The sequence below is a fragment of the Ochotona princeps genome, chromosome 21, assembly GCF_030435755.1.
Source record: "Ochotona princeps isolate mOchPri1 chromosome 21, mOchPri1.hap1, whole genome shotgun sequence".
In the NCBI taxonomy this organism is placed as follows: domain Eukaryota; kingdom Metazoa; phylum Chordata; class Mammalia; order Lagomorpha; family Ochotonidae; genus Ochotona; species Ochotona princeps.
Window position 1 is genome coordinate 36,375,804 of NC_080852.1, and position 23,367 is coordinate 36,399,170.

General features: G+C 53.5%; 1 protein-coding gene across 1 annotated transcript; it reads left to right on the top strand.

The window, feature by feature from the left end:
* Positions 1 to 7,361: 7,361 nt before the first annotated feature.
* TMEM40 (transmembrane protein 40) lies at positions 7,362 to 21,992 on the top strand. The gene is made up of 10 exons (XM_058678541.1): positions 7,362 to 7,471; positions 13,559 to 13,639; positions 14,175 to 14,294; positions 18,934 to 18,969; positions 19,323 to 19,355; positions 19,670 to 19,717; positions 20,688 to 20,759; positions 20,856 to 20,930; positions 21,445 to 21,507; positions 21,845 to 21,992. The coding sequence occupies exons 2-10, from the start codon at positions 13,567 to 13,569 to the stop codon at positions 21,862 to 21,864; spliced, it is 540 nt and encodes a 179-aa protein (XP_058534524.1). The 5' UTR covers positions 7,362 to 7,471; positions 13,559 to 13,566; the 3' UTR covers positions 21,865 to 21,992.
* Positions 21,993 to 23,367: the final 1,375 nt, after the last annotated feature.

A 23,367-nucleotide genomic window follows, 5' to 3' on the forward strand; every position in this document is an offset into this window, starting at 1 on the left:
GATTCTATCTGGGTTGCCCACATAGGGGGCAGGGGCCTGAGCACTTGGGCAACCTTCAAGTGCTTCCCCAGGCACATTAGCAGGGAGCTGAATGGGAAAGGGAGCAGCTGGGACTTGAACTAGCACCCACGTGTGATATGGCTTCACAAATGGTGGCTTAACTCAGCATGCCACAATGCTAGCTCCAACTTGACTTGTTTTTTCTTTTTCTTTTAAGATTTCTTTATTTTTATTGGAAAGGCCGTTTTTACAGAAAGAAGGAGAAAGAAAGATCTTCTATCTGCTGGTTCACTCCCCAAGTGGCTACAACAGCTGAAGCTGAGCTGATCCAAAGCCAGGAGCTGGGAGCTTCCTCTAGGTCTCCTAACAGTTGCAGGGTTCCAAGGTCCCAAGAAGCAAGGGTCCCAGGGTCTCGACTACTTTCCCAGGTCACAAGCAGGGAGCTGGATGGGAAGCAGGGTAGCTGGGATATGACCTGACGCATATCTAGAAACTCAGCATGTGCAAGGAGAGGACTTTAGCCACTAGGCTACTGCACTGGGCCCTTGGTGGTTTCTTACAAAGCGTGCTTACCATATGACTCAAAATTACACCACCAGGTATTTCCCCAAGAAAAGTGAAAACATGCATTCACATTCATACTTGCACACACCTGTCATGGCAGGCTTATCTCACATAACCAAAGCTGCACACAAGTGCCCGTCAGCTGATAGAGGGAGAAGCACTGGTGGTATATCCATCGAAAGGAATGCCACTTCGCCAAAGGAAGGAGTGGATCGTCGGTGCCCCTGGACTCATGACAGAGGTCCTGCCAGGGAAACCCTTCATAACTCACTATGTCCAGAGTGAAAACAAGTACGTGATGTGCACTGCTCTGCCCAGACTCTGCACAGCTCAACACACCTTCCCTCAGGCATGCCCAGAACACGCCCCGCAGCCCCGGCTCCCACAAAGCCTGTTTCAGAACAAAGCCCCGCTGTCTCAGGCAGCTGCTGGACGCTGTGCTTGCGGCTGCTGCCAGCGTTGGGAGCGCCTGTCTCAGCCAGGATAAGATCCAGCCCCGCAGTTCCAATATGGGCTTGTGCTGTGTGATGAAACTGCTTCCTTCTAGGGCTGGGAAAAGAGTGCTACAGGGCATTGCTTGTGTGGAGTCGCAGTTCCTGCCTGCTAGTCTGACCACCTCACTTGGCACCTACTGTGAGAAGCAGCAGTACTTGCTGTCCCTCTGCCCAGGCCCTGGCACAGCCCCTGGCTCAGCTGGGGGAGGTGAAGGGCAAGACAGCAAAAATGCGGCCATGCTCTGTGAACTGTGGAACTCTGCACACATTCCCTGTTCCTCCTGGCACTAAACAGTGTGAAGCCCCAGCCCATCCTAGAGGGCGGGGAAAAACTTCTGTGGCTCCCAGGAGTGAGGTGGCCACATGGCTAGAGCCCTGCCTCCAATGCCACTCAGCTGCTACCCAAGGCCCTGTGTGGGGGTGGAGGAAGACAGTGTGCATGGCTTGACATAGATGAGGGTGAACCCAGTTCCCGTGTGTATCTGGGAGTGAAGCAGCAAGTGGATGGCTCAAGAAAGTGCTGGACCACCCATGACAGGGGAAGTCGGGAATCAGAGTGGTGAGTACTCGTTCAAGCAGTTCCCTGAGCTGGGCTGAAACATGCTTGCCGGGTGGCATAGGGCTCTGGCATGTGTGGCCTGGCTCAGCCCAGAGAATCCCCTGTCTAGCACTGGGGTGGGGGTGGCCACCATGCTCTCCAGGGAGAGAAACAGGCACCCGCACTTCCAGGAACGCGTCTCGCATCTTCACGCCATCGTGTTCCTGTCCTCAGGTGCCCGCACCTGCCCTCACGCCCACAGAACAGGTGTGTCTGTGACATCTGCGCATACTTGAACTCGGTCAGACACCACTCACAGGGGTCACTTCTCAGGGTTCCTGGGAGGATTCCCCCTTCCTCTTGGTGGGTTTCAGGAGGGTCAACAGGCTGCACTGTTGTGGATGGGGGATAGCTCCCATGGAGCAGCAAAGACTGCAGATCTGACGGCTCCAGGCGGGTCCCCATCCATGCAACTCTCACCTGGAGATGCCCCCCAGCCCTTCCAGGCCGCTGCCTTCTGGGGACCCACCTTTGGCTCAAACAAGGACACTGAATCCACAATCCAGACCATTGTGAAGAACAAGGTCCCATGACAGCCATGAAGCTTGTGTTAGTGGGGACTTGGCAGACATCCACACAGCAAGAACGCAGCTTCCGCTCTGGGCAATCCTGCGTTACCTCCCTGCTTCCACACTTCTCTCATGACTGTTACAGGCATCATGTCACCAGGAATCCCTGCTGCTTGCATCACCAAGGGATGGCACTGATATTATGCGCCATTATCATACCTAACAAGCCCCACAGCAATTCCCTAAATAACTGGAAACCTGGTGTGTATTCAAATTTCCCAGAAGCGGCAGAGATGTCAGATTGTAATGAGTTCATAAGAGGAGTACCCACACAATCCTCTGGGATCCCTCCCTCCTTGGCTCTCCCTCCCTCTCTCTCCTCACCCCCAGCAGCGCAGAGAGCTGTCAGCCTCCATGGCCCCATCCGAGGTAGCCTAGGCCCCACACCACCAGACCTTGGTCCACACTGCCCAAGAAGGCCCATTCTCAAATGCAATGTTCCCTAAACTTAGCCAATAGTGCTTCCAGAACCTTCACCAAAACCGTAACCAGTTGTATTCTTATTTGTTACAGTTTGCATTTTAATACAACATATTTAATATTATTGAGCAGTATGACTTTTCAAAAGCTCCTTTTTTTTAGGGGTGCCAGTTTGTGTCTTGGCTGCTCCACTTCTGATTCAGCTCCCTGTTAACATATGTGGAAAAGTAGCAGAGGATGGCTCTAGTGCCTGGGCCCCTGCACCACATGGGAGACCCATATGAAGCTCCAGGATCCTGGCTTTACATCAGATCAACTCTGGTTGTTGCAGCCATTTGGGGAGTAAACACAGAAATTTAAAATCCCGGGCCCAGCATGGTGGCCTAGTAGATAAAGTCTTTGCTTTTAACCTGCCGGGATCCTATATGAGCGCCGGTTCTAATCCCGGCAGCCCCACTTCCCATCCAGCTCCCTGTTTGTGGCCTGGGAAAGCAGTTGAGGATGGCCCAAAGCCTTGGTACCCTGTACCCATGTGGGAGACCCGGAAGAGGCTCCAGGCTCCTGGCTTCAGATTGGCTCGGCTATGGCCGTTTCAGCCACTTGGGGAGTAAATCAGTGGATGGAAGTTCTTTCTCTCTGTCTCTCCTCCTCTCTGTATATCTGACTTTCCAATAAAAAGAAATAAATCTTTTTAAAAAAGATTTTGAAGTAGGGCAGAAGCTAAGGCTTTGCACATGAGTCCTACTCATGTGGTTAGTTTGTTGTTGCGACCTAGAGTGGGAAGGGTCTGGGGTTTCAAGTCAGGGAGACCCTGGACAAATCTTGACTCCTCCCCTTTCCAGCCCTGTGACCTCAAACTGATCATTTCATCTTCCTGGGCCTCACTCTTCCCATCCATAAAATGGGCACAATATTCCCTGATTGAGAGAATCCATTTAACAGCTGCTGAGTAATGATTGAGACAGGTCATTACTGAGACAGGTCATTACTGAGACAGCCCTGTGATGGCATGGGCTATCATGGACGTTCTGATGACTAAATAAAGACCCACATGAAGAACCAGGCTCCTGGGCCGGCATTAAGCCTCTGCCCATGACACCACCACCTCCAATCCAGCTCCCTGCAAATACACCTAGGAAAGCAGCAGACATGGCCCAAGTACTTGGACCCCTGACACTCAGTTGAGAGCCCCAGATGGAGTTCTGGATCCCAGCTTCTCCCTGATCCACCCTGACCACTGTGGCCATTTGGGGGAGTGAGTTAGTGGATCTTTCTTTCTCTTTCTGTCTCTAACTCTGCCTTCCAAAAACCTTAAGGGAATGAACCTTAAGGAAAGAATAAAAGAAACAAAGAGCGAGCCAGGTGCCTGAGTGCTTGGTCAGATGGACATTCCTCCATTCTCCCCAACACCTACAGGAGTAATTCTTGGACCCTGGAAGTCATGTGCGGAGTCCCAGTCAGCCTGGTGGACCCCAGGTTCCATCGCAAGCATGCCAGTGCCCGAGGTCGCGATCTGCCAGGCCCTGCCCGAGAGCTGCATGTGGATGGCGCGATGGTGGTGGTTGAGCTAACTGTTGTCCGCAGAGCGCCTGCACCTGCTGAGTCAGGCGGCTCAGCTGGCAGCTCTGGAATGCAGACGAGCCAGATGCCACACTCAGCTGCTGAGCTGGCTTCGGGGCTGTGAGCTGTGCCCACAGGACAGTGGGCGTTTGTCCCATGAGTCATCCCCTTCCTCCCCGCCTCCCACACATGTAGGACAGTGAGGTCACTCCAGGGAGAAGCCGAGTTGGGGTGTCCCTCACACCCCTGCCCATAGCTGAGGGACAGGAAATAGCCTGGGGCTGTGCATCCATCCTGTGCCAGGTACACACATAACCAGGTGCTGCAGCAGGTGCTCAGAGGGCAACTAGGGCTCAGAGAGGGAAGTTCTGTCAGCTGAGGAAGCAGCCAGAAGGTAGATTTCTGACAGCACTGCTGTGTGCTGAGCCTTAAGAGCTGTAAACAGGGAAGGTGTGAAGCAGTCTACCCATTCTCAAACAGGCAGCAGGACCTGAGCAGGCAGCAGGACCCACCAGGCAGCAGTGTTTACAATGCAGGCTGTGGACCCAGTCCCAGAATTGCTGACTCGGTCAGACTTGGCTGTTCTGCTGTTTTTTTTTTTTTTTTAAAGATTTATTTATTTCTATTAGAAAGGCAGATATACAGAGAGGAGGAGAGACAGAGAGGAAGATCTTCCATCCGATGATTCACTCCCCAAGTGAACCGCAACGGGCCGATGCTGCGCCGATCCGAAGCCGGGAACCAGGAACCTCTTCCGGGTCTCCCATGCGGGTGCAGGGTCCCAATGCATTGGGCCGTCCTCAACTGCTTTCCCAGGCCACAAGCAGGGAGCTGGATGGGAAGTGGAGCTGCGGGGACTAGAACCGGCGCCCATATGGGATCCCGGGGCTTTCAAGGCGAGGACTTCAGCTGCTAGGCCACGTCGCCGGGCCCTGCTGTTTGTTCTTAAGATTTATTTATTTTTACCAGAAAGTCAGATTTTACAGAGAAAAAGAGAGAGACGAAGATCTTCCGTCCGATGATTCACTCCCCAAGTGACTGCAATGGTTGGAGCTGAGCTGATCCAAAACCAGGAACCAGCAGCTTCTTTCAGGTCTCCCATGTGGGTGCAGGGTCCCGGGCTTTGGGTTGTCCTCTATTACTTTCCCAGGCTACAGACAGGGAGCTGGATGGGAACTGGAGCTGCCAGGCTACAAACCAGTGCCCAAATGGGATCCTAGTGCGTGGAAGGCAAGGACTTTGAAGATGAGAATTTTTGTGTATCCTTGGGTTGAGCTGAAAATTCACTCTTGGCTATCCCCTGTGACCCATGGGCCCACATGGTCTCATCGGAAAGGAGCAACTGGCAGAGACAGGAGGCACAATTACAGCTAGGGGCTCGCCCACCCCAAGCCCATCAGCTACTAAGTCCAGTTGGTTCGACCCTCTAAATAAGCACAGTCCAATGGAAATACTGTGAGCTCTGGGGGAACAGGTGAGGCTGCTGAAAGCATAAAACCTCCAGGAGCTACATTCAGCGTAGTACCAAGGATTTCATTGAACCACAATATATCCTAAATATTATCAATATGACCAATAGAGCTTTCTTGGGTATATGTAATTTTTTTTTACACTTAGTCTCTGCAACTCTGTCCATTTTATACTCAGATAATGTCTCAATTCTTGCTTGTCACATTTCAAGTCATGTGTGCTGTGTTTTGGACAATTCCGTTTTAGATGCCCCATCCTAAATTGCTGTTTCCTGCACCAGTTTCATGTCTGGCCAGCTGTCTGCTGGTAGTAATGGCCTCACCAGTCTGCAGTTTGGCAGACTGTCTATCATGTGGATTTGATGGGGTCCCTTTTGGGTGGCTCCCCACGGCTGGCTCTTGGGGTGACAGCAAGCTCGTGGTCCGGCTTCTGTGGTTACATCCCCACCTCAGCATGAAGAACTCCAGGCTCTAGCTGTGCAGTTACTAGGAGGTCCTCAACAAAGCAGTGTCCCTGACCTGCAGGTCTGACCCAGAGGTCGCTTCCTAATACCCTTGGATGCCTCCTGGGCCAACCTTTCAGGCTACTCACTTGTTTCCTGGATTCTGGAACAAACAAACATGTTACAAGGAAATTGCAAACAAGCAAACACATGGCACATCACATGGTGGACAGTGAGGGCAGGGAACAGGGAAGGGCAACGCTGGGGTTTCTATTCTACGCAAGGTGGTCAGAGAAGGCCTCTTGGAGGAGGCGAGCAGGCGGAGAGAGGGAGGGAGAGGAGGGGGCAGTGTGTATGAATGCTGCGGGAGCCCGGAAGCAGGCTGAGCAGAGGGGTCTGAGCTGACATGGCTCTGCCCAAGCCCTCTTGGGCCACTGTGCCAGGACAGGCGGTGTGGGGGGATGGCAGGAGGAGAGGAGGCGGGAACTGGAGTATGGAGCCTAGCAATGGCATGGGCTGTCCTAGAGCTTCGGCAATGGAAGAGCACAGAAGGGTCTAGACTGAGCCTAGACCACAGGTGGGGCCAACAGGAATTTCCAGAAGGGTCAGATTCAGCACGTGAGAGGCCCGGGTCAGGCATGATGGTGCATGTGGGCCTGGGTTTGAGGTGAAGGTGACGCCTCCTCCTGAAAGCCTGCCGGGTGCCAACAGCTGTCTGGGCTTCACCTGGTCTCCTCCCTTCAGCCTCCCACTTCCCTCATCCCTGCAGGGCAGTGGAAGGCAGCAGAGGGCCACAGTGGGGTCAGCAGCTCAGCCTGGGCTGTGTAAGACCAGCTACCACTCTCTCAAACCTGTCTCTCTTGTGGGCATAAGTGCCCTCCCCGAGAGGGCGCTGCCAGGCCCTGTGTGTCAGAGTCCCCCAGCTCTCCCAGGAGCAAGGGGCTCGTTGGGACATGTGACTAGGGTCTGAGTCAGCTCTGTCAGTGGGTGTGGAAGGGGCACCTGGGACAAGCCCCACCTTCTGTCTTCCTGGAACTAGCACAGGTGCCCCCTCATCCCTAGCCCTGCTGCCCCAGGTCACAGCTGTGGCTCTGGGAGCTGGCATGCATGTAGTTGCTCCTGCCTGCCTCTCCTGGGGTGTTGCGGGAAAGAGTGGAGTCAGACAGGAAGGCCTGGGGCCGATAGCACCAGAAGGAAGGAATGCCAGCTGGGTAAGCGCGTGGGGCCCAGGGGCAACGTCACGCCGCCCCGCCCCCCTCGCTGTCACAGGAGCCGCCTCTCCTTCCCCTGCCTGGCTCACCATCCTCACAGTTGGCACACAGCTCGCCTTGTTGCCCAGATCTCAGTGACACAGGTAAGGGGGCAGGGGGCAGGGGCCTGGGGGAAGGCTGGGGTGCCGGTTTTGTTTTTAAGAGAATTAGAAGCAGGGTGCCTGCAGGCTTGACCCTGTACTTCTGGGGTAATCTGGGATCCTGGCTCTGTACCTGCCGGCTGGGAGAGCACCCAGTCCCTGTGTCAGGAGCAGTCAGAGGAGGGAGGCAGCTGGCACGTTCCAGGTTGTTTTGAGGCTCCTGCCAGCCTGCGCCTGGTCTGGAAAGCTTGCTGTGGGACTTTTAGAAAACCCTTTGACTCCTCTGAGCCTCCTCTTCTCCACTGGTTGAATGAAGAATCTATGTTGGAACAAAAGGGTCCCGCCGAATCTTGGAGGGCTGCAGGCACCCTGCCCACTGGGAGACCCAGCAGCTTATGAGGGTAAGGGCCCAAAGGCCTTTGCCCAAGGCCAGCATCAGCTACAGGCAGCCTGGGCAGGTCAGGTCTGCCTGGGAGGACCTAGCCCAGTGGCCTCCCCTGCCTTGTGCTCCAAGGCAACCGTGGGAAAACATGTCAGAGAGCTGGGGCTGGGGCAGGATGGCCGCCACCTGTCAGTCTCCTGTGTGCAGAGTGCCCAAGGGGAGGGTGAGGTGGCTCAGCCCTTCCGTGGCACTGTCACCCTCGTCCTGGGGCTGCCTCTGCTCAGAGCACCGCAGCACCTTGGTCTTCCAGGCCTCTTAAGTTGGTGAGTTCATTCTTTCTCCTTTTTTCACTTAAAACTTCCCAGAAAGGTTGAGCACCCTATCTAGGGGGGCAGGAGCATATTAGGGCATAGTGGCGGGAAGTCAGCTGCCACTCCCCCAAAAAGAGGCTTCCTGGGGAGAGGAGACCTGCACAGGCTGTTTCCTGGGGTCACTTTACTTTGACACTTTGGCAATGATTTTAATTATTATTATTTACTTGAGAGGCAGAGAGAGAGAGACAGAGAGCTTCCAGCTGCTGGTTCCCTTGCCAGTGCCTGCAAGAGCCAGGACTGGGAGCTGGGAGCTCAGCCCAGTTCTCCCATGTGGGTGGCAGGAGTCCAGTTACTTGGGCCACCACAGCTGTCTGCTGGGGTTTGTGCAATGGGAAGCTGGAGCCAGGAGCCAGAACCAGCTGCCACAGCTGGGCGCTCTCATGCGGGATGTGGTGCCTTCCTCTGGCCCGCACACCCGGCCCCTGCGGGGGTTTTGATTGGCATTTTCCCAATGACCAGTGCTATGAAGCTTCCTCGCATTTGCTGTCTCTGTGTCTTCTTTGGACAGACAGGGCTGCAAGGATGTGGCTCTGGTTGCCTAGGTGCCCACCTCGAGCCTTCGGGAATCTGGGCCAGAGAAAGCCTCTGCAGAGTTTTCCATTTCTTCCCTTTAACCTTCAAACCCAGGGGTGCAGGATGAAGGTGGCAGGCAGTCAGAGGCTTATTTGGTACTTCCTAGCGGCACAGAGTGACACATGTGGTAGTGACTGTCCCTGAAACTGCCCGTGCTAGGCTGTACAGCCTTGTCCTCCCTGGCAGTGCTGGGAGGACTATAAGTACCACTGCCAGCCAGCCCTGGGGTCAGGGGGTACACCATGGCACTCTGCAGTGTGCTGCCAGCCAGGGCTGCGCCATGGTCACGTGGATTTCACACATTTCCACCCATGCTGGGCTCATCGAGATGTAGCCAGTTAGTCGAGGTACAAGCAGCTGCCTTGAAGGCCATTAACTTAGGCTTCGTCTGTCACCGATGGTAATGGGTGGACATCCACCTATCTGATAGCTGTCTTCTTTCAGTGAGCGTGAGACCCCATTCTACCATGGCTACTGACAAGACATGAGGCAGGCCAGGGCGGTTCTGTTCTGTGCTTTTCCTATCCCTCGCTTTTACTTCCACAGTAAGCATTACCTCCATCCGTGGTTTCTTACAAGGACACTTTGAGGCCATCTGTCTACACCGTGAGGGCTAGTTCCATGAAAACCGTGTCACTGGGCCTCAAGCCCACCCTGGAGGCCTCTGGTATCTAGCAACAGGGAGCATGGGCTCAACGCAGGAAAGAGGAGACGCAGCCACAGGATACTTGTCTGCCTTGTGGGGCTCCCACAAGCTTCTGGGGATCCCATGTAGAGGACATGACATGCAATGTGTGACATAGGCCAAGGGTGCTGGTCAGGGTTAAGCTACATACCAGCAACCATTTTACTTCAGGATGGATGAGCCAGTGTTTCCCTCCTGACTATAGAAGAGGTTGATTCTCAGGAAACCAGTGAACTCAGAGCTCATCAGCACAAAAGTCAAGCCCCGGCAGTCCTCAGTCGGCCACCCCAAAGACACTGTCGCTTTACAGAAAACCCTTTCTGTATTGAGCTGATGACTGTCCTGAAGCCCTGATCCTGCCTGTGGGTTCACAGCTTGTCATGGTCCCCCTGTCCCACAGTAGTCCTGCAGAGACCTGGGGACAGTAGCCAGGACCATCCATGTGGGGCTCGCCGCTGGGTTGAATGTTACTTTTTTCTCTTTTTTTTTTTTTTTTTTTTAAATTTTCATTGGGTGGGATCTGTGGCATAGAGGATAAAGCTACCACCTGCTATCCTACAAACCTGGCATCCCACAGGGTGCCAGTTTGAATTTCAGCCCTCCACTTCCAATCCAGCTCCCTGTTGATACACCTAGGAAAGCAGTGGAAGGTAGCCCAAGTACTTGGTGCCTGTACCCACAATGGAGAGCAGAATGAAACTCCTGGCTCCCAGCTTCGGGCTGACCTGGCCTTGGCTGCTGCAGTCATTTGGGGAGTGGCTGGAAGCTCTCTCTCTGTAACTCTGCCTTTCAAATAAATACATATATCTTTAAAACATTTTTATTTATTTGAGAGACTAAGATACAGAGAGAGAGAGAGAGAGTCAGGCAGAGAGATCTTTCATCTACTGGTTCACTTCTTAAAGGCACACAATGACCCTGCCTGGGCTAAGCTGGGTCAGAAGCCCAGAACTCCATCCAGATCTCCCTCAGGTAGCTGGCCCATCCCCCGCTGCCTCCCACGGTTCACTCTAGCAGGAAGCTGGAATCAGAAGTGGAGCCAGGACTCAAAGGCAGGCTCTCTAACGCCCGGTGTGGCGTATCCCACAATGTCTAGATGGCTATGCCCAACACCTGCTCCCCTGCCACTGTGCTCGGCTGCAGCCTCTGCCTGGCACCCTTTGGAGTGTTGGTCTGCCCAGACCCTGTTCATGGTAGAGAAGATGAGGCATGGAGGGATGAGGTCATCTTCCACACGTACATGCTGTGCACCCTGACTCCCAGAGTGTGTCAGCAGGAAGCTGGAGTTGGGTGCTGGAGCTGGAGATCAAACCTAGGTGCGACATGCAGGCATCCTAACCGGGTGTGTATGTGTGTCTGTGTGTGTGTCTTAACCACTAGGCAAACGCCTCCCCCCAACCATCGCAACACTTACTCTCCACACTTTGACTTCTCTTTAGGGGCATACTCCGCCTAAGCCAGGGGCTGGAATAGCTCACAGCACAACAAGAATGCGATTCCTACTGCCAGAGAACTCCAAGTCCTTTGTATCTCAATCCTCAGAGGAGCCCTGCTAGCTAGTCACACCAGCCTGATTTAACAGGGAGTCAGCAGCAGCAGAGCCAGGATTCAAACCTGGGACCTCTGCTGCAGCGTGTGATTGTCCAAGCAGCGTCCTACCTGCGCTGGCAATTGTGCATCCTCCAACAGGCCCTTCTGAGGAAGATGGGGGGGGGGGGGTCACAGAACCAAGGAGGTTGGTGTAGCAGAACCTACAGAGGGGCTATGGATGGTGGCACACTTGGAGGGGAGCCTGCTGACTTCAGGGCAGGTGGCACCTGGAGGGCCAATCCCAAAACACTGTGCACTGGAAGCATTTCTCATGGAACAGGCAGAAGAAGGGGACTTGAGGGCACAGGGGTGGGAGTAGCCAGTGCCCACCCCTGCTGGCTGCTTGCTTTGGTTCCCCCCCCCCCAGCCCCCTCACCCCAACCCGCAGTGCAACCCAGGCCCACTGAGCTAAGGCTGCCCTGCCCGCACGTGGCTCCCTCACAGTCCACCTGCCAGATTGCATTTGAGGCCCCATGATGCCCCCAGGATTGCTGGTTCCTGCTCTGTCACAGTCCACCCCACCACCCACCTCTCTGTTAAGGCTTGTGCCTCCCACAGCCACAGGCTGGGAATGTGACTCAGCTCTGGCTGCTTCGGCCCCCTCCTCCAAAGTAGCCCACGGAGGACAAACCCTGGTCCTGAGGGGCGGCTGACTGACTCAGTCTGTGTGGCTACAACACAATTCCCGAATTGGAGTCATTTAGTAGAAAGAACAGATTCGAGTTTCTCACAGTTCTGGGATGCCGACGTCCTTGGATGAGAGGGCTGGTATCAGATGAGCGTAGAGTGTCCACCCCGCTTCATCCCATGGCGGAAGGGAGAACGAGTGGGGTGCTCTGACCGCACATTGATAGCAAACCTACTTCTCGCGATAACTAACGGAGGTACTCCCGCAAGGCGGTCTTTAACACACCCTTGGGGCGGAAGCCTAGCAGACCCCGCGCCCAACGCTGCTGCAGTGAGGGTGTCATTTCCAACACACGCTCTTTGGGGGCCCACCAATCGTCGGAACCATCTTATGCGAGTCCCTTTCCACTTCCGGGTCTTCCTCCTGTAAAACAGCACCGCATTCCCATGCTGCCTCCCTCCGGGAGTGTTGAGGCCTGAGAGGGCTGAGTGTGCCCTGTGAGCTCCCTCTGCCCGCACCCAACCTGGGCCTGGCCCTGGTGACGGCAGGATTTCGGCAAATCTAGGCTGAACCACAGAGGGAAATCCAGTTTAGCGAGACCTTTGGGTGTGGAGGGCCTGGCATCGGTGGTGACTCAGCGGGGCTGGGTGGGAATAGGGTCTGAAAGCCAGGAAAATCCCTGCTGCCTGAGCCTCGGGCCAGTGAGGGAGGCTGGGGATGGACTTGGAGTCTGTGGAGAGACAAACTGAGAGACCGGGACATGTCCCTCTCTCCTGTTTAAAATGAAATACTAAGATGGCAGGGACCTCTTTTCTTTGTCTCAGCTCCCCTGGCCTGTCTTGGCTTAAAGAGAGTCACTTGCTGTGAACCTGAGATTTTTCCTTAATTTAAGAGGCAGGACAGGCAGAGCAAGTTCCCATTCCCGGGTGTGCTCCCCTAAACGCCTGCAAGAGCGAGACCCCAGCCAGGCCGCCCTCACTGCCCCCCCCACCCCAGCTGCTGTAGTGGGAAGCAGCAGCTGGGAGTGGAGCTGGGAAACCAAGCCCGGGAAAGTTCCCTAGGCGGCGGGGACAGTTGCTCAAGCCCCACCGCAACCCTGCAGCAGCTCCATGTAACTAAGTCAGCATGGTGGCCACAACACGCCTTGACCACTGCTGACCTCTTTCCTGGTGCTAATGACAGGGGTCTTGGAGGAGGTGCCCAGCTATCCTTGTTCAAACTCTTACGGGATTGAACCTCAAATGATATAATGCCAATATCTTACTATTTCTCTCTAAATTTCTGGAGACTTTCTTTTTTTTGAAGATTTATTTTATTTTTATTACAAAGTCAGATATACAGAGAGGAGGAGAGACAGAGAGGAAGATCTGTCTGATGATTCACTCCCCAAGTGACCACAACATGCGCGCCGATCCAAAGCCAGAAGCCAGGAACATCCTCCAGGTCTCCCATGCAGGTGCAGGGTTCCAAGGCTTTCGGCAATCATTGACTGCTTTCCCAGGCCACAAGCAGGGAGCTGGGTGGGAAGTGGAGCTGCCAGGATTAAAACAGGTGCCCATATATGATCCTGGCGCGTTCAAGGTGAGGACTTTAGCAGCTAGGCCATCGCACCAGGCCCATAAATTTCTGGAGACTTTCAAGAAACATAACATCAAATATAAATACCACACCTAGAAGATAAAATTCTTAAAATGGCTAAGAGATGGTCATGATTCAAATTTGCCTATTGCCTTTTTGTGCTTCATTTTTCTTATTCCTTCAAACATTAGTGTTTGCCTTTTGCTTATTTATTTGCCAAATTCTTCAGGTATGTAGCACACAGACGAAGGTGAACTGAGAGAGTTGTTTTACTCTGCAGCGGAAGCCATGGAGACGCCAGGGTCCTCCTCCTGGTCTCTGGATCACAGTGGAGTCCACAGAGGCACAGAAGATGGAGACAGTATGTGATCTCTGGGCAAAGCCTTGTGGGAGATGGAGTCCAGCAGTGGGCGGGGTGGGGGACCGGGGCCTGGAAGACTTTGCTTGGCTTTTGGGGCGCTATGGCTGGAATCACAGTTCAGCAGGTGGGCGGGGGTGGGGGTAAGCAGGGACTTCATACACCTGCATGCCCGAGACAGGCTGATGATCCTGGTGCTTGCTAGCTGTGGGGCCCCCCTGCTGCTCCCCAAAGCTTAGGCTGACACTACGGAGGATCCCAAGCAGGTGGGAAGAGACCTGTGACAGAGTGCAGGATGGGACAGGCAAGGATTGGGACAGGTGCAGGGCTCAGAAATCCCTTTTGTGGGGTCCAAGTCAGAGAAATGTCTGCCTGAAGCCTTCCCAGAGCCACCCCCCAACCCCCGAGGTCTCTGCAGGACTTAGCTTCCTACACCTCGCATTGGCTTTGATGTCTGGGGACACAGTCTTGTCCCTTCTGGCTCCCAGGCACCTGCTAGGCTGAAAACGCTCATGGCCTTGCCTTTGGTGCCTCTCAGATGGAGAGAATGTCCACGAGCAAGATGAGGAGCCCCGGCTCTCTGCCCGAGGACTGCATGAAAGAGACAAATCCTCTTCCTCTTCTTCCTCCTCGTCCTCTTCTTCCTCCTCCTCCTCAGGTATAGCAAAGATTTAATATGCATTTATCTATACATCACAATATTATTCAAGAGCAAATTCACACAGCAAACCAATCCCTCATTCTCATGCAATGCTCCAATGTAGTTTCTCCACATCCCCTTCTAGAAACATCTGTGCATATACGTGGGGCCCTCAAAATGTTCCTGGTAAAGGTATATCATGAAAACACTATGTATGACTGCCTCTCCCACTTTTTTTTACGACAAAGTAAACTTTTAATTCCATTTTCCGTGAAATTTTTTAAGTATCCTTGGACTTGTATACACATAGGATTGATCAGAGAGATACATTTGTTCTCCATTTGAAGTTTCTAGCTGTCTTATGCTTAGCATTATGCCATGTTATTCTGTAATTTGTAACTTTTTTTCCCTCCACATTTATTTGGTTGTTGGGAAGTTTGGAAGAGAGAAAGCGCTCTCACACACAGGTTGACCCAGGGCTAAGCAAGGGTCTGGTTGAACCGAGGCATGCGGTGCAGACCTGTCCCATGAGTGTCAGGGATTCACATTACCTGGTCTATCATGGCTGCCTCCCAGGAAGCTGGAATTGGGCCTGTAAGAGGCTCATTGAATGATGTGGGCTTCTCTGGATGTCTGTCTGAGCTGCTGCTTCCCAAACAGGACCCCAGCACTCCTATGCGTTTATTTACAAGGTGGACTTAAGGTCTTATTTGATGAAAAGCTCTTTGGGTAAAAAAGAGAGAGAGAGAGAAGGTAGGGGAGGGGAGAAGAGCTCACACGTGCCTAGTCTTAGGCCTTCAGCAGGAGACTCAAGCTGGGCTGGTGTTGTTTGGGCCACACTGGAAAGGAGGCCGCCTTCCTTCCCAGACAAAGCAGAACGCCCCTCCTACTGGGCGCAGGTAGGCAGGGATACTCCACCCTCTGACTGACCTTCCCCAGCGCTGCTTCCTGCCTGGTGTGACCCGGGCCTTCTGCAGTCCACACAGCACACGCGAGCGGGCTGGGCTGTGTGTGATGTGCACAGCTGAAACGAAGCAACGGGAGCAGAGCCCCTGAGTCCTGAAGACTGGCCCCCCTCTTCCGCCTCAGTGGCTGACCTTCTGCAGAGCTCAGACCCCATCCATTCTGCAGGTTTTAGGGGTCCCCAAGCCTGAGAGCCCTGTCCTCCCATTAGCCTCCACCTCTATGATACACAGGACCCTAACTTGACATCTGGCATCCAGCTCCTCTCTTCCTACATGATGTTTTGCTTATGCTGTGTCCTCTAAGTTTTGTTTTATTTTTAAATAAATTAAAATTTATTTTTTATTGGAAAGTCAGATTTACAGAGAGGAGATACAGAGAGAAAGATCTTCCATCTGCTGGTTCCCTCCCCAAACGGCCGCAACAGCCAGAGCTGAGCTGATCTGAAACCAGGAGCCACGAGCTTCTTCCGGGTCTCCTCTTCCAGGTCTCCCACATGGGTGCAGGGTCCCAAGGCTTTAGGCCAGCCTCTACTGCTTTCCCAGGCCACAAGCAGGGAGCTGGATGGGAAGTGGAGCAGCCTGTACATGAACTGGTGCCCAACTAAGATGCTGATGCTACAGAGTAGGGGATTAGCCTGTTGAACTATGGCACTGGCCTCCATAGCTAGCTTCTAAAATGATTGAATTAGAGAACATTCGCAACAATCATCTTCATTTTAACAGCCTGTATTCTTTAGTGATTGTAACGACAAGTTTATATTATGAGTATGTCATAGAGAAAGCTAAAGTGATTGGCACTCATTTGCTTCCATAGAGATCATCTCTGATAGGGTTTGGGAGACTTTTTGCTTTCTTTCTTTGTTGTGTGACATTTTGCAGCATGCATTGTTTCTGTAACAATGATAATGTCTTTTGGACATTGGCAAATATTTGTAAAATGCAGAACAGAAGAAGGTAACTGGCAACCGCAGTCTTGCCTGCTGGGGTAACTGGCGTGGTGTGCTCAGGCACAGTAGCTGAGGGTCCTGCACCTGTGGTTCCAGCAGGTGCAGGTGGAAGACATAACCAGGCACATCACGCTGTGTCTTTGTGGAATGCGTGCAGCCTTCTTTTTCTTCACATTGTTCCCTAAAGAGTGTAACCTGTATGTGTGGCATCTGCATTGTGCTAACTCTCAGCAGTAGCAGAGGAATGGCCCAGTGGAGGGTGCATAGGCTACATGCAAGGGGCTTGTGCATCCACGGGTGTGGGAATCCACTGGGACTTAGGATCCTGACTGTACTTCCTCATACATCTTCCTGTCTCTGTAGAGATCATCTACTCACTGAATTATAAGTGCGGCTCAGTTGGTTTCCTAGAATCTAAAAAGAAAAAAAAATTCTAATGTAATTATTTGAGAGGGAGAACAAACACAGAACAGTGTCTGCTGGTTCACTCCCCACATGCAGTGCAGAGACTGGCTTTCCCGGAGCGGGACACTCCTTAGAGTTCTCCCACAGGAGTGGCAGCCGTCCAGTTCTTGAACCTTCACCCTGCCTCCCAGGGTTTGCGTTGTCAGGAAGCTGGAATCAGGAGCCGGAACTGGCAATTGAACTTGGATACTCGGATATAGAATACAAACATCTTTTCTTTTTTAAATCCCAGAATACCAGCATCTTAACCATCAGCCTGGTTGCCCACCCCCAGTTTCCTAGATATTTAAATTTCTCCATGGTTGGCTAGGAGAACTTAGAGATACTCAGCTGTGCTGGAGCAACCTGCTCATTCCCAGGGAAAGGGATTCCTTGGCCCTAGAGACACCACTTCCTCCTACACCTGAATTTGTGGAAGGCAGGCTGGGCCAGGAACACCAATGCCGTTCTTCATGTCTTGGTGAATCGTCTGCTCAGGGCGAGGGCCCCTCGGCAGGTGAAGGGCACAGACTGTGACCCCAGGGGCTCAGGTGGCAGGACAGAAGGGAGTCTCACCCCTGAGAACCCTTAAATGCAGCACAGACAGTTGGGTGCTGTCGAAAACTCCAGAACCAGGAGGGCAAGGTCATTGTGAACTGGGGCAGATGGAAAGAGGTTTCACTAAGGAATGTGACATCAGCTCAACCTTCAGGATGAGGGAGAGACATGGGAAGCGCATGGTGGGAGACGCAGTGCATAGCCAAGGTCAACGTGCCTTGGTGGGGCACAGGTGTCCGTCTCTGTAACATGACATCTCAAAGCCACTTCTCTCAGTGAAAGCTTCCACAGAGCAGAGACAGCAATAGCACACATGTTAAGTAGCTATGAACCAACAGAAATATTGGGCGATTTGTCCAAGATCATGCCAAAAGTGAGTGATAGTACTCCTCCTCCTCCCCAGCTTACCCCTACCCTAGAGCTGCTTCCTGTAGTGGCTGAATTCTGACAACAGCAGCCAATGTGAGCAGCCAGTCGCAGGCTGAGGGGCCACAGCTGTGTTCTCCGCAGACAGCGGTAATGAGAACCGGCACCCCAGGGTCCCTAGAAAGCTTCGACTTCACCTGGGGGTTGTGCACCCTGGCAGGGACGCCCATCTGGGAGGCAATAGGTCTCACCATTTTCCCTTTGCTGGCTCTGCTCGCTGTGGAGTTTCTCAATGTGCGTCCAGGCAAGTCTGTGTGAAGATGTCCCTTGCAGTATTGTTTAGGGATAAGATAAGAATTTCCTAGTGTCCAGACTGGAAGCTACACCCTGTCCTGGTGTCTCCTTCTGAAGTGATAATGGCCTCAGATCATATCATTCATCTGATCTCACATACCTGGTGACTGTGCACACACAGGAGCTCTATGGGAACAGGAAGGAAACTTACCAGAAAGTTTACAGATCGAGCAGTCACGTGACTTACTTTCTCTTTGTTAAACTGCCCTATCTTGTGAAGAATTTACTATGAGCTTGTTTTTTTAAGATTTTTTTTTTTTAATTTGAAAGGCAGAGTTACAGAGAGAGAGAGAGAGAGAGAGAGAGAGAGAGAAAGGACCTTCAGGCTTGAATCAGGCGCTGCCTTTGTTTCACTTTTCTAACCCAGCATTTCCAAAACTGATTTAGTCTCCTAATGCTTGATAATGAGCCAAGAGAAAGAGCAAAAAACACTTAGGTAGACGCAGAGAGGAAGTCTGAGAAGTTATGCATCAAAACCTGCCCAGTGGCTACCTGTGGGTAGTAGCATTAAGAGTAATTATAGGGTTTTTCCCCTCAACAACTAATTTCTTATTTATTTGGAAGGTAGTGTTAGAGAAAGAGAGGGAGCAACACAGAGAGAGATATCTTCCATCGGCTGGTTCATTCCCCAAATAGCTACACTGGCTGGAGCTGTGCCAAGCCAAAGCCAGGTACTAGGAGCTTCATTCGGATCTCCCGTTGGGTGGCAGGGGCCATGTGCTATCCCAGATGCATTAGCAGGCAGCTGCAAGTGCAACAGCAGGGACTCAAGTTAACTCAAGTAGTAGCTTAGCGCACTATTCCACAATGCTGATCCGTGGGTAACCGTTTTAAAAATCCACAAGTTTGTGTTAATCTGTCTTCTCATGGGAAACTGGAAGCCTTGTCAGACCAAGCAGGGACTCCTCTGGCTGGGGGTGGTGGCTGCCCCGTCAGGTGGTACGCAGGATCTGCCATCCCTGCAGTCTAACTGCTCGCTCCCAGAGGTGTGGATGTGTGATCACTGGTTTTCCTTCTGGACAGATGGCTCTGGAGATTTGGTGCCCATAGAAGAACTAGGTGAGTGTTCCATTAAGGGAGAGGGGTCATCAGGGGGCAGGGGGACTGGTGTTGGGCCAAATCTTGGCATCTCTTTTCCTCAGAAGCACCAGCTATGAGCTAGGCCTATGGTTGGGAGTTTCAGAAACTGCAGGCCACCTGGGGCCAGGGTCAGTGGAAACAGGAGGCAGGGAGCCAGGGATTGGGAAGGGACTATAAGGCAGGGGGATTACAGCCCCACAGTGCTGGATTGAAAGACGTCTGGACAGCTAGCCATGGGCCAGTCCTGCGGTTTCCTGGGGCTTCCTGGGGTGGAGGCACCCGGGGGTGGTGCCCAGGCTGACCTGGCCCTCACGCTGTGTTTCTGCTTTCAGGACTTCGGAGGAGAAGCTCGACCTCAGCAAATGGTAACTATGAAAGCTCAAGGAGGAGAGCCTGGTGCCAGGGTGGTGGGCCTCCTGGGAGGCCGTCACTCAGGAACCTGCGGGCCCTGGGGCTCAGGCCAACGACCTCCAGCCCGGGCACATCTGGGAAGGCAAGCTGGGGTCTGCCGGGCAGGAAGCCACAATGGCTCCCAGCCACAGCCATCCCATCTCCATAGCTGATTGTTTAGTGGGTGCCCTCCAACGAGAGGAAGTTCCCAGGAGACCACCCTGGCGAGGCAGAGGAGAGAAGACTCCACGACCTGCTTTGCCATCCAACTGTCTTTCTTGTTCTGCAGGAGAGGTGGAGGCGTCACAGCTGCAGAGACTGAACATAAAGAAGGACGGTAAGGACGCCACCGGCCGCAGCTGCTGCGCTGTCCGTGCTGCTCGGAGCTCTGGGACCCAGGACAGCCAAAGTCGTAGCCAGCTCTGCATGCACCCTCCAGTTTGCAAACTCATCGGCCCAGAATCAGCTCAAGGAGAGGGGACAAGGGTTCCCACCGCTCATACTTGGAAGCTGAGGCTCAGGGTCGGGAGTGGGCTTGGCAGCTAATGAGTTGCCCGACTTGGGCTTAGCTTTGGGGTCCTGTGCCCTTTCTGCTCCTGGTGGGGTTGCTAGGACAGCACATGCCTCCCAGGCCTGTGGCTAGAGCGGGGCACTTGGTATGGGCTGGGCTGAAGAGTAAGAGGTAAAATTGGACTGCACTCCAGAGAAGGGACATTGTCACCCACAGCCCAGAGTCTGTAGAGAAAGGGAATGGAAGGAGGGAGATTATGGGGTTTTGTTTTCATTTTATTTGAAACAAAGAGAGAGAAAGAATGAGTGCCAGAAACTCCAGACCTGCCACATGATTGGCAGGGACCCAAGTACTTGAGCCAGCCCCTGCTACCTGCCAGGGTGTTTATTCGCAAGAAGCTAGATCAGAAGCAGAGTAACTGAGACTTGAGCTGGGGGTGCCAATGTAGGATGCAGGCATAACCACTGTGCCCGTCTGAAAGCATGGTTGCTGGTGTGACAAATGGCAGCTGTTCTACAAGTGCCTCTTGCTAAAGTCCCACCTTCTGTGAGTAGCTAGAACTGGTCCCTGCTGTTCCTCCTGGCAGGATGAGAATCAGCCAGGCTGTGCCACCTTCTCAGTTAGAGATGAAGGCTCCCTGGGCTCAAATCGAAATTCGCCAAGTGTAGGCCATGTCCAGGACACCCGCGGGGATCAGTCGCTGGGCGTAGCCACTGCATCACGCTGCCTAACAGCACAGACTTCTTGGAAAGCATGATGTGAGCAGTGACTCCCTGCCCCCACTCTGCCCTTCCAGATGAGTTTTTCCATTTTGTCCTCCTCTGCTTCGCCATCGGGGCCTTGCTGGTGTGTTACCACTACTATGCAGGTGAGCTGTGAGGCAGGCCTAGGGCTGGGGCTGGGCCAGGGCCAGCCATGTCCAGACCTGCAGGCTCAGTCTTGTCTCTCTCTGCCACCCTCCCAGACTGGTTCATGTCCCTTGGGGTTGGCCTGCTCACCTTCGCCTCCCTGGAGACTGTTGGCATCTACTTCGGGCTGTGTGAGTGACCCCTCCGCCCTGTCTCCTGATCTCTCTCTCTCTCAAACACATACACACATGGCAAGGGCTGTGGCTGGCCAAGGACCTGAGAGTCATGACCTAAACTTTTTTGTTTGTTTTTGTATTTCCTTCTTTCACTCGTGTTTTCTTCCTGACCACTTTCAAGGTCACTGGAAGGTCCCTGGCAAAACCACATGGAAAAAAATGGGCCACGCCATCAATACATGCAACAAAAACAGTTTAAAGTGGCAAACAAATGGAGCAAGCCAGAGAAAGACAACAGGCTCAGTGTAGCCAGGGCCTGAATTTGCCCGGGGTTTCCTGCCTCTGCTGTTGCTGGTCAGGTCGGCTGCTACTTTTAGCAGCAATGGCTCAGCCTGCTGCCTGCAGTTCATCTCAGGAGCCTGGCCTGTGTGTCTGAGGGTGGGGAGTGGGCAGGGCTGCCCCTGGAGCCTCCGAGGGGGCACGAGGGGGCACAGACTTAACGCGGCTTTTCCTCGCTGTTTCTGAGCAGTGTACCGGATCCACAGCGTCCTGCAGGGCTTCATTCCACTCTTCCAGAAGCTGAGGCTGATGGGTAACTTTGACATCCCTCTTCTGCTCACACTCTCTTCCCACTGGGACAAGGAGGGGCTTATCATACCAGAAAGGGCAGAGCCTGGAGGTAGGGAGCCTGGGGTTTGAGTCCTGCCTCTGTCAATTCACTGGAGCGGCAACTCTGTGCTTGCCCTACATCTCAGAACAGAGAGGTCGAGAAGCTGTGTGCCCCTGTGCTCCTTGGATCGGGTGGCTGATACAGGAAGCCCCACTCTGACTGTGGGGGACTGTGCAATGCAGACCATGAGGGCTGATGGGAGGGGAGAGGCGTGTCTGCTCCCAGAATCCCCTGCCAACTTATGGGCTTTGCTCCCCAGGGTTCAGGAAGACGGACTGAAGCCATGGCACAGTGGACAGCTAAACCAGGCCCCTGTTGGGCCTCCCATCTCCTGGGCCTGTGAGGATGGAGCCACTGATGTCCTGGGAGAGGCCAAGCCAGAGTAATAAAGAGAGCGCTTCTGCGTCCATTTGGTCTGAACATTGGTACACCCTGGGCAGGAGGCACCGGTTGGTGCAGCTGTCTGTATGGAAGGCAGAGGGAGGGAGGGGGCCCTGGGCATCCTGCCAGCACCTAGGCCTGCAGGGAGAGTCTAGGAGGCTGCTGCTCCCACCCAGGGCACAGCAGGACATCCTGGGGCCCTACTACATATAATTAAGGCACAGGGTTTCTCTCAAAAGCCCAGCCTTCCAAGCAGTCTGTGAGGTCCTACAGAGCCATTGTGGAGCAAGCAGGCCCCTGACCTGTGGCAGAGAAGCCAGCAGGTTGGGTCCTCTGGGTGCCCTGATGCAGGTGGTGGCATGTTGGGGACTAAAAGCACAGCATCGGGGCACCTCCCCACAACATCAAGCCCGGTTCCAGCCCTGGCGTCCCCTCTGTAGCCCTGGACTCCAAAAAGATTAAAATAAACATTCTGTCCCCGGTATTAAAGAGTCAGTTAGATTGTTCCTTTAGGCTTCCTAAGCCCAAGAGTATACATGGAGTCTCCTGTGGGCCCTACTGTGTGTGAAGGGGAAGTGGGTAGACCTGTGCACTTGACCCTGCAACCTGAGCTGGGGGTGGGAGAGATGGACTTGCTAACACTCCTGTGCACAAGACCAGGGGCTGCTGATGCCCTCTGCTTGGCAGGGGCCACAGGAAGGAGACAGAGGTAGCAGCGGCCATGCAGAAAACCCAGAGAAAGGACCCGAGGGGTGCGATGAGACGGCAGAGCAGGGGCTCCACGCAGCTCAGCTCACAGACTCCTAAGCGACATTTTCTCGAGCTCCTGGGACCCTCTGGGCCCCTTCACAGAGGTGATGTGGTTGAGTTCTGCCAGCAGCCCTGGGATATGTGAGCCACCAGCATCCTGCAGGAAGTGATTCCCGCTCTTGCACAAGCTGAGGCTGATGGGTAACTTTGGAATCCCTCTTCTGCTCACACGAGGCTTGGTAGCTCCCTCAAGTGAACGCGACAAGGAAGAACCAGAGTGGAGGTTTGAACTCAGGCCATGTTCCCCTTCTCCCAATCCTGCCTCTCAAAGCTTGGCCCCTGCAGACCTACCCAAGGGTGCTTAAGCCTTTTCCATTTCTCAGATATTAAAAAAAAATTTCTTTTCATTTTTTCATTCATTGATTTTTGTTTGAAAGGCAGAGTATGAAAGAGAGAGAGAGATCTTTACCCACTGGCTCACTCCCCAAATGCCTGCACCAGCCAGAGCTGCACCTGGACAAAGCCAGGAGCACTGGACTCCACTGGATCTCAGTGGAGACTCAAGGATTTGGGTCAGCATCTGCTCCTCATAGGATGTGCGTCAGCAGGAAGCTGGATCAGAAACAAAGCAACCAGAACTCGACGTAGGCA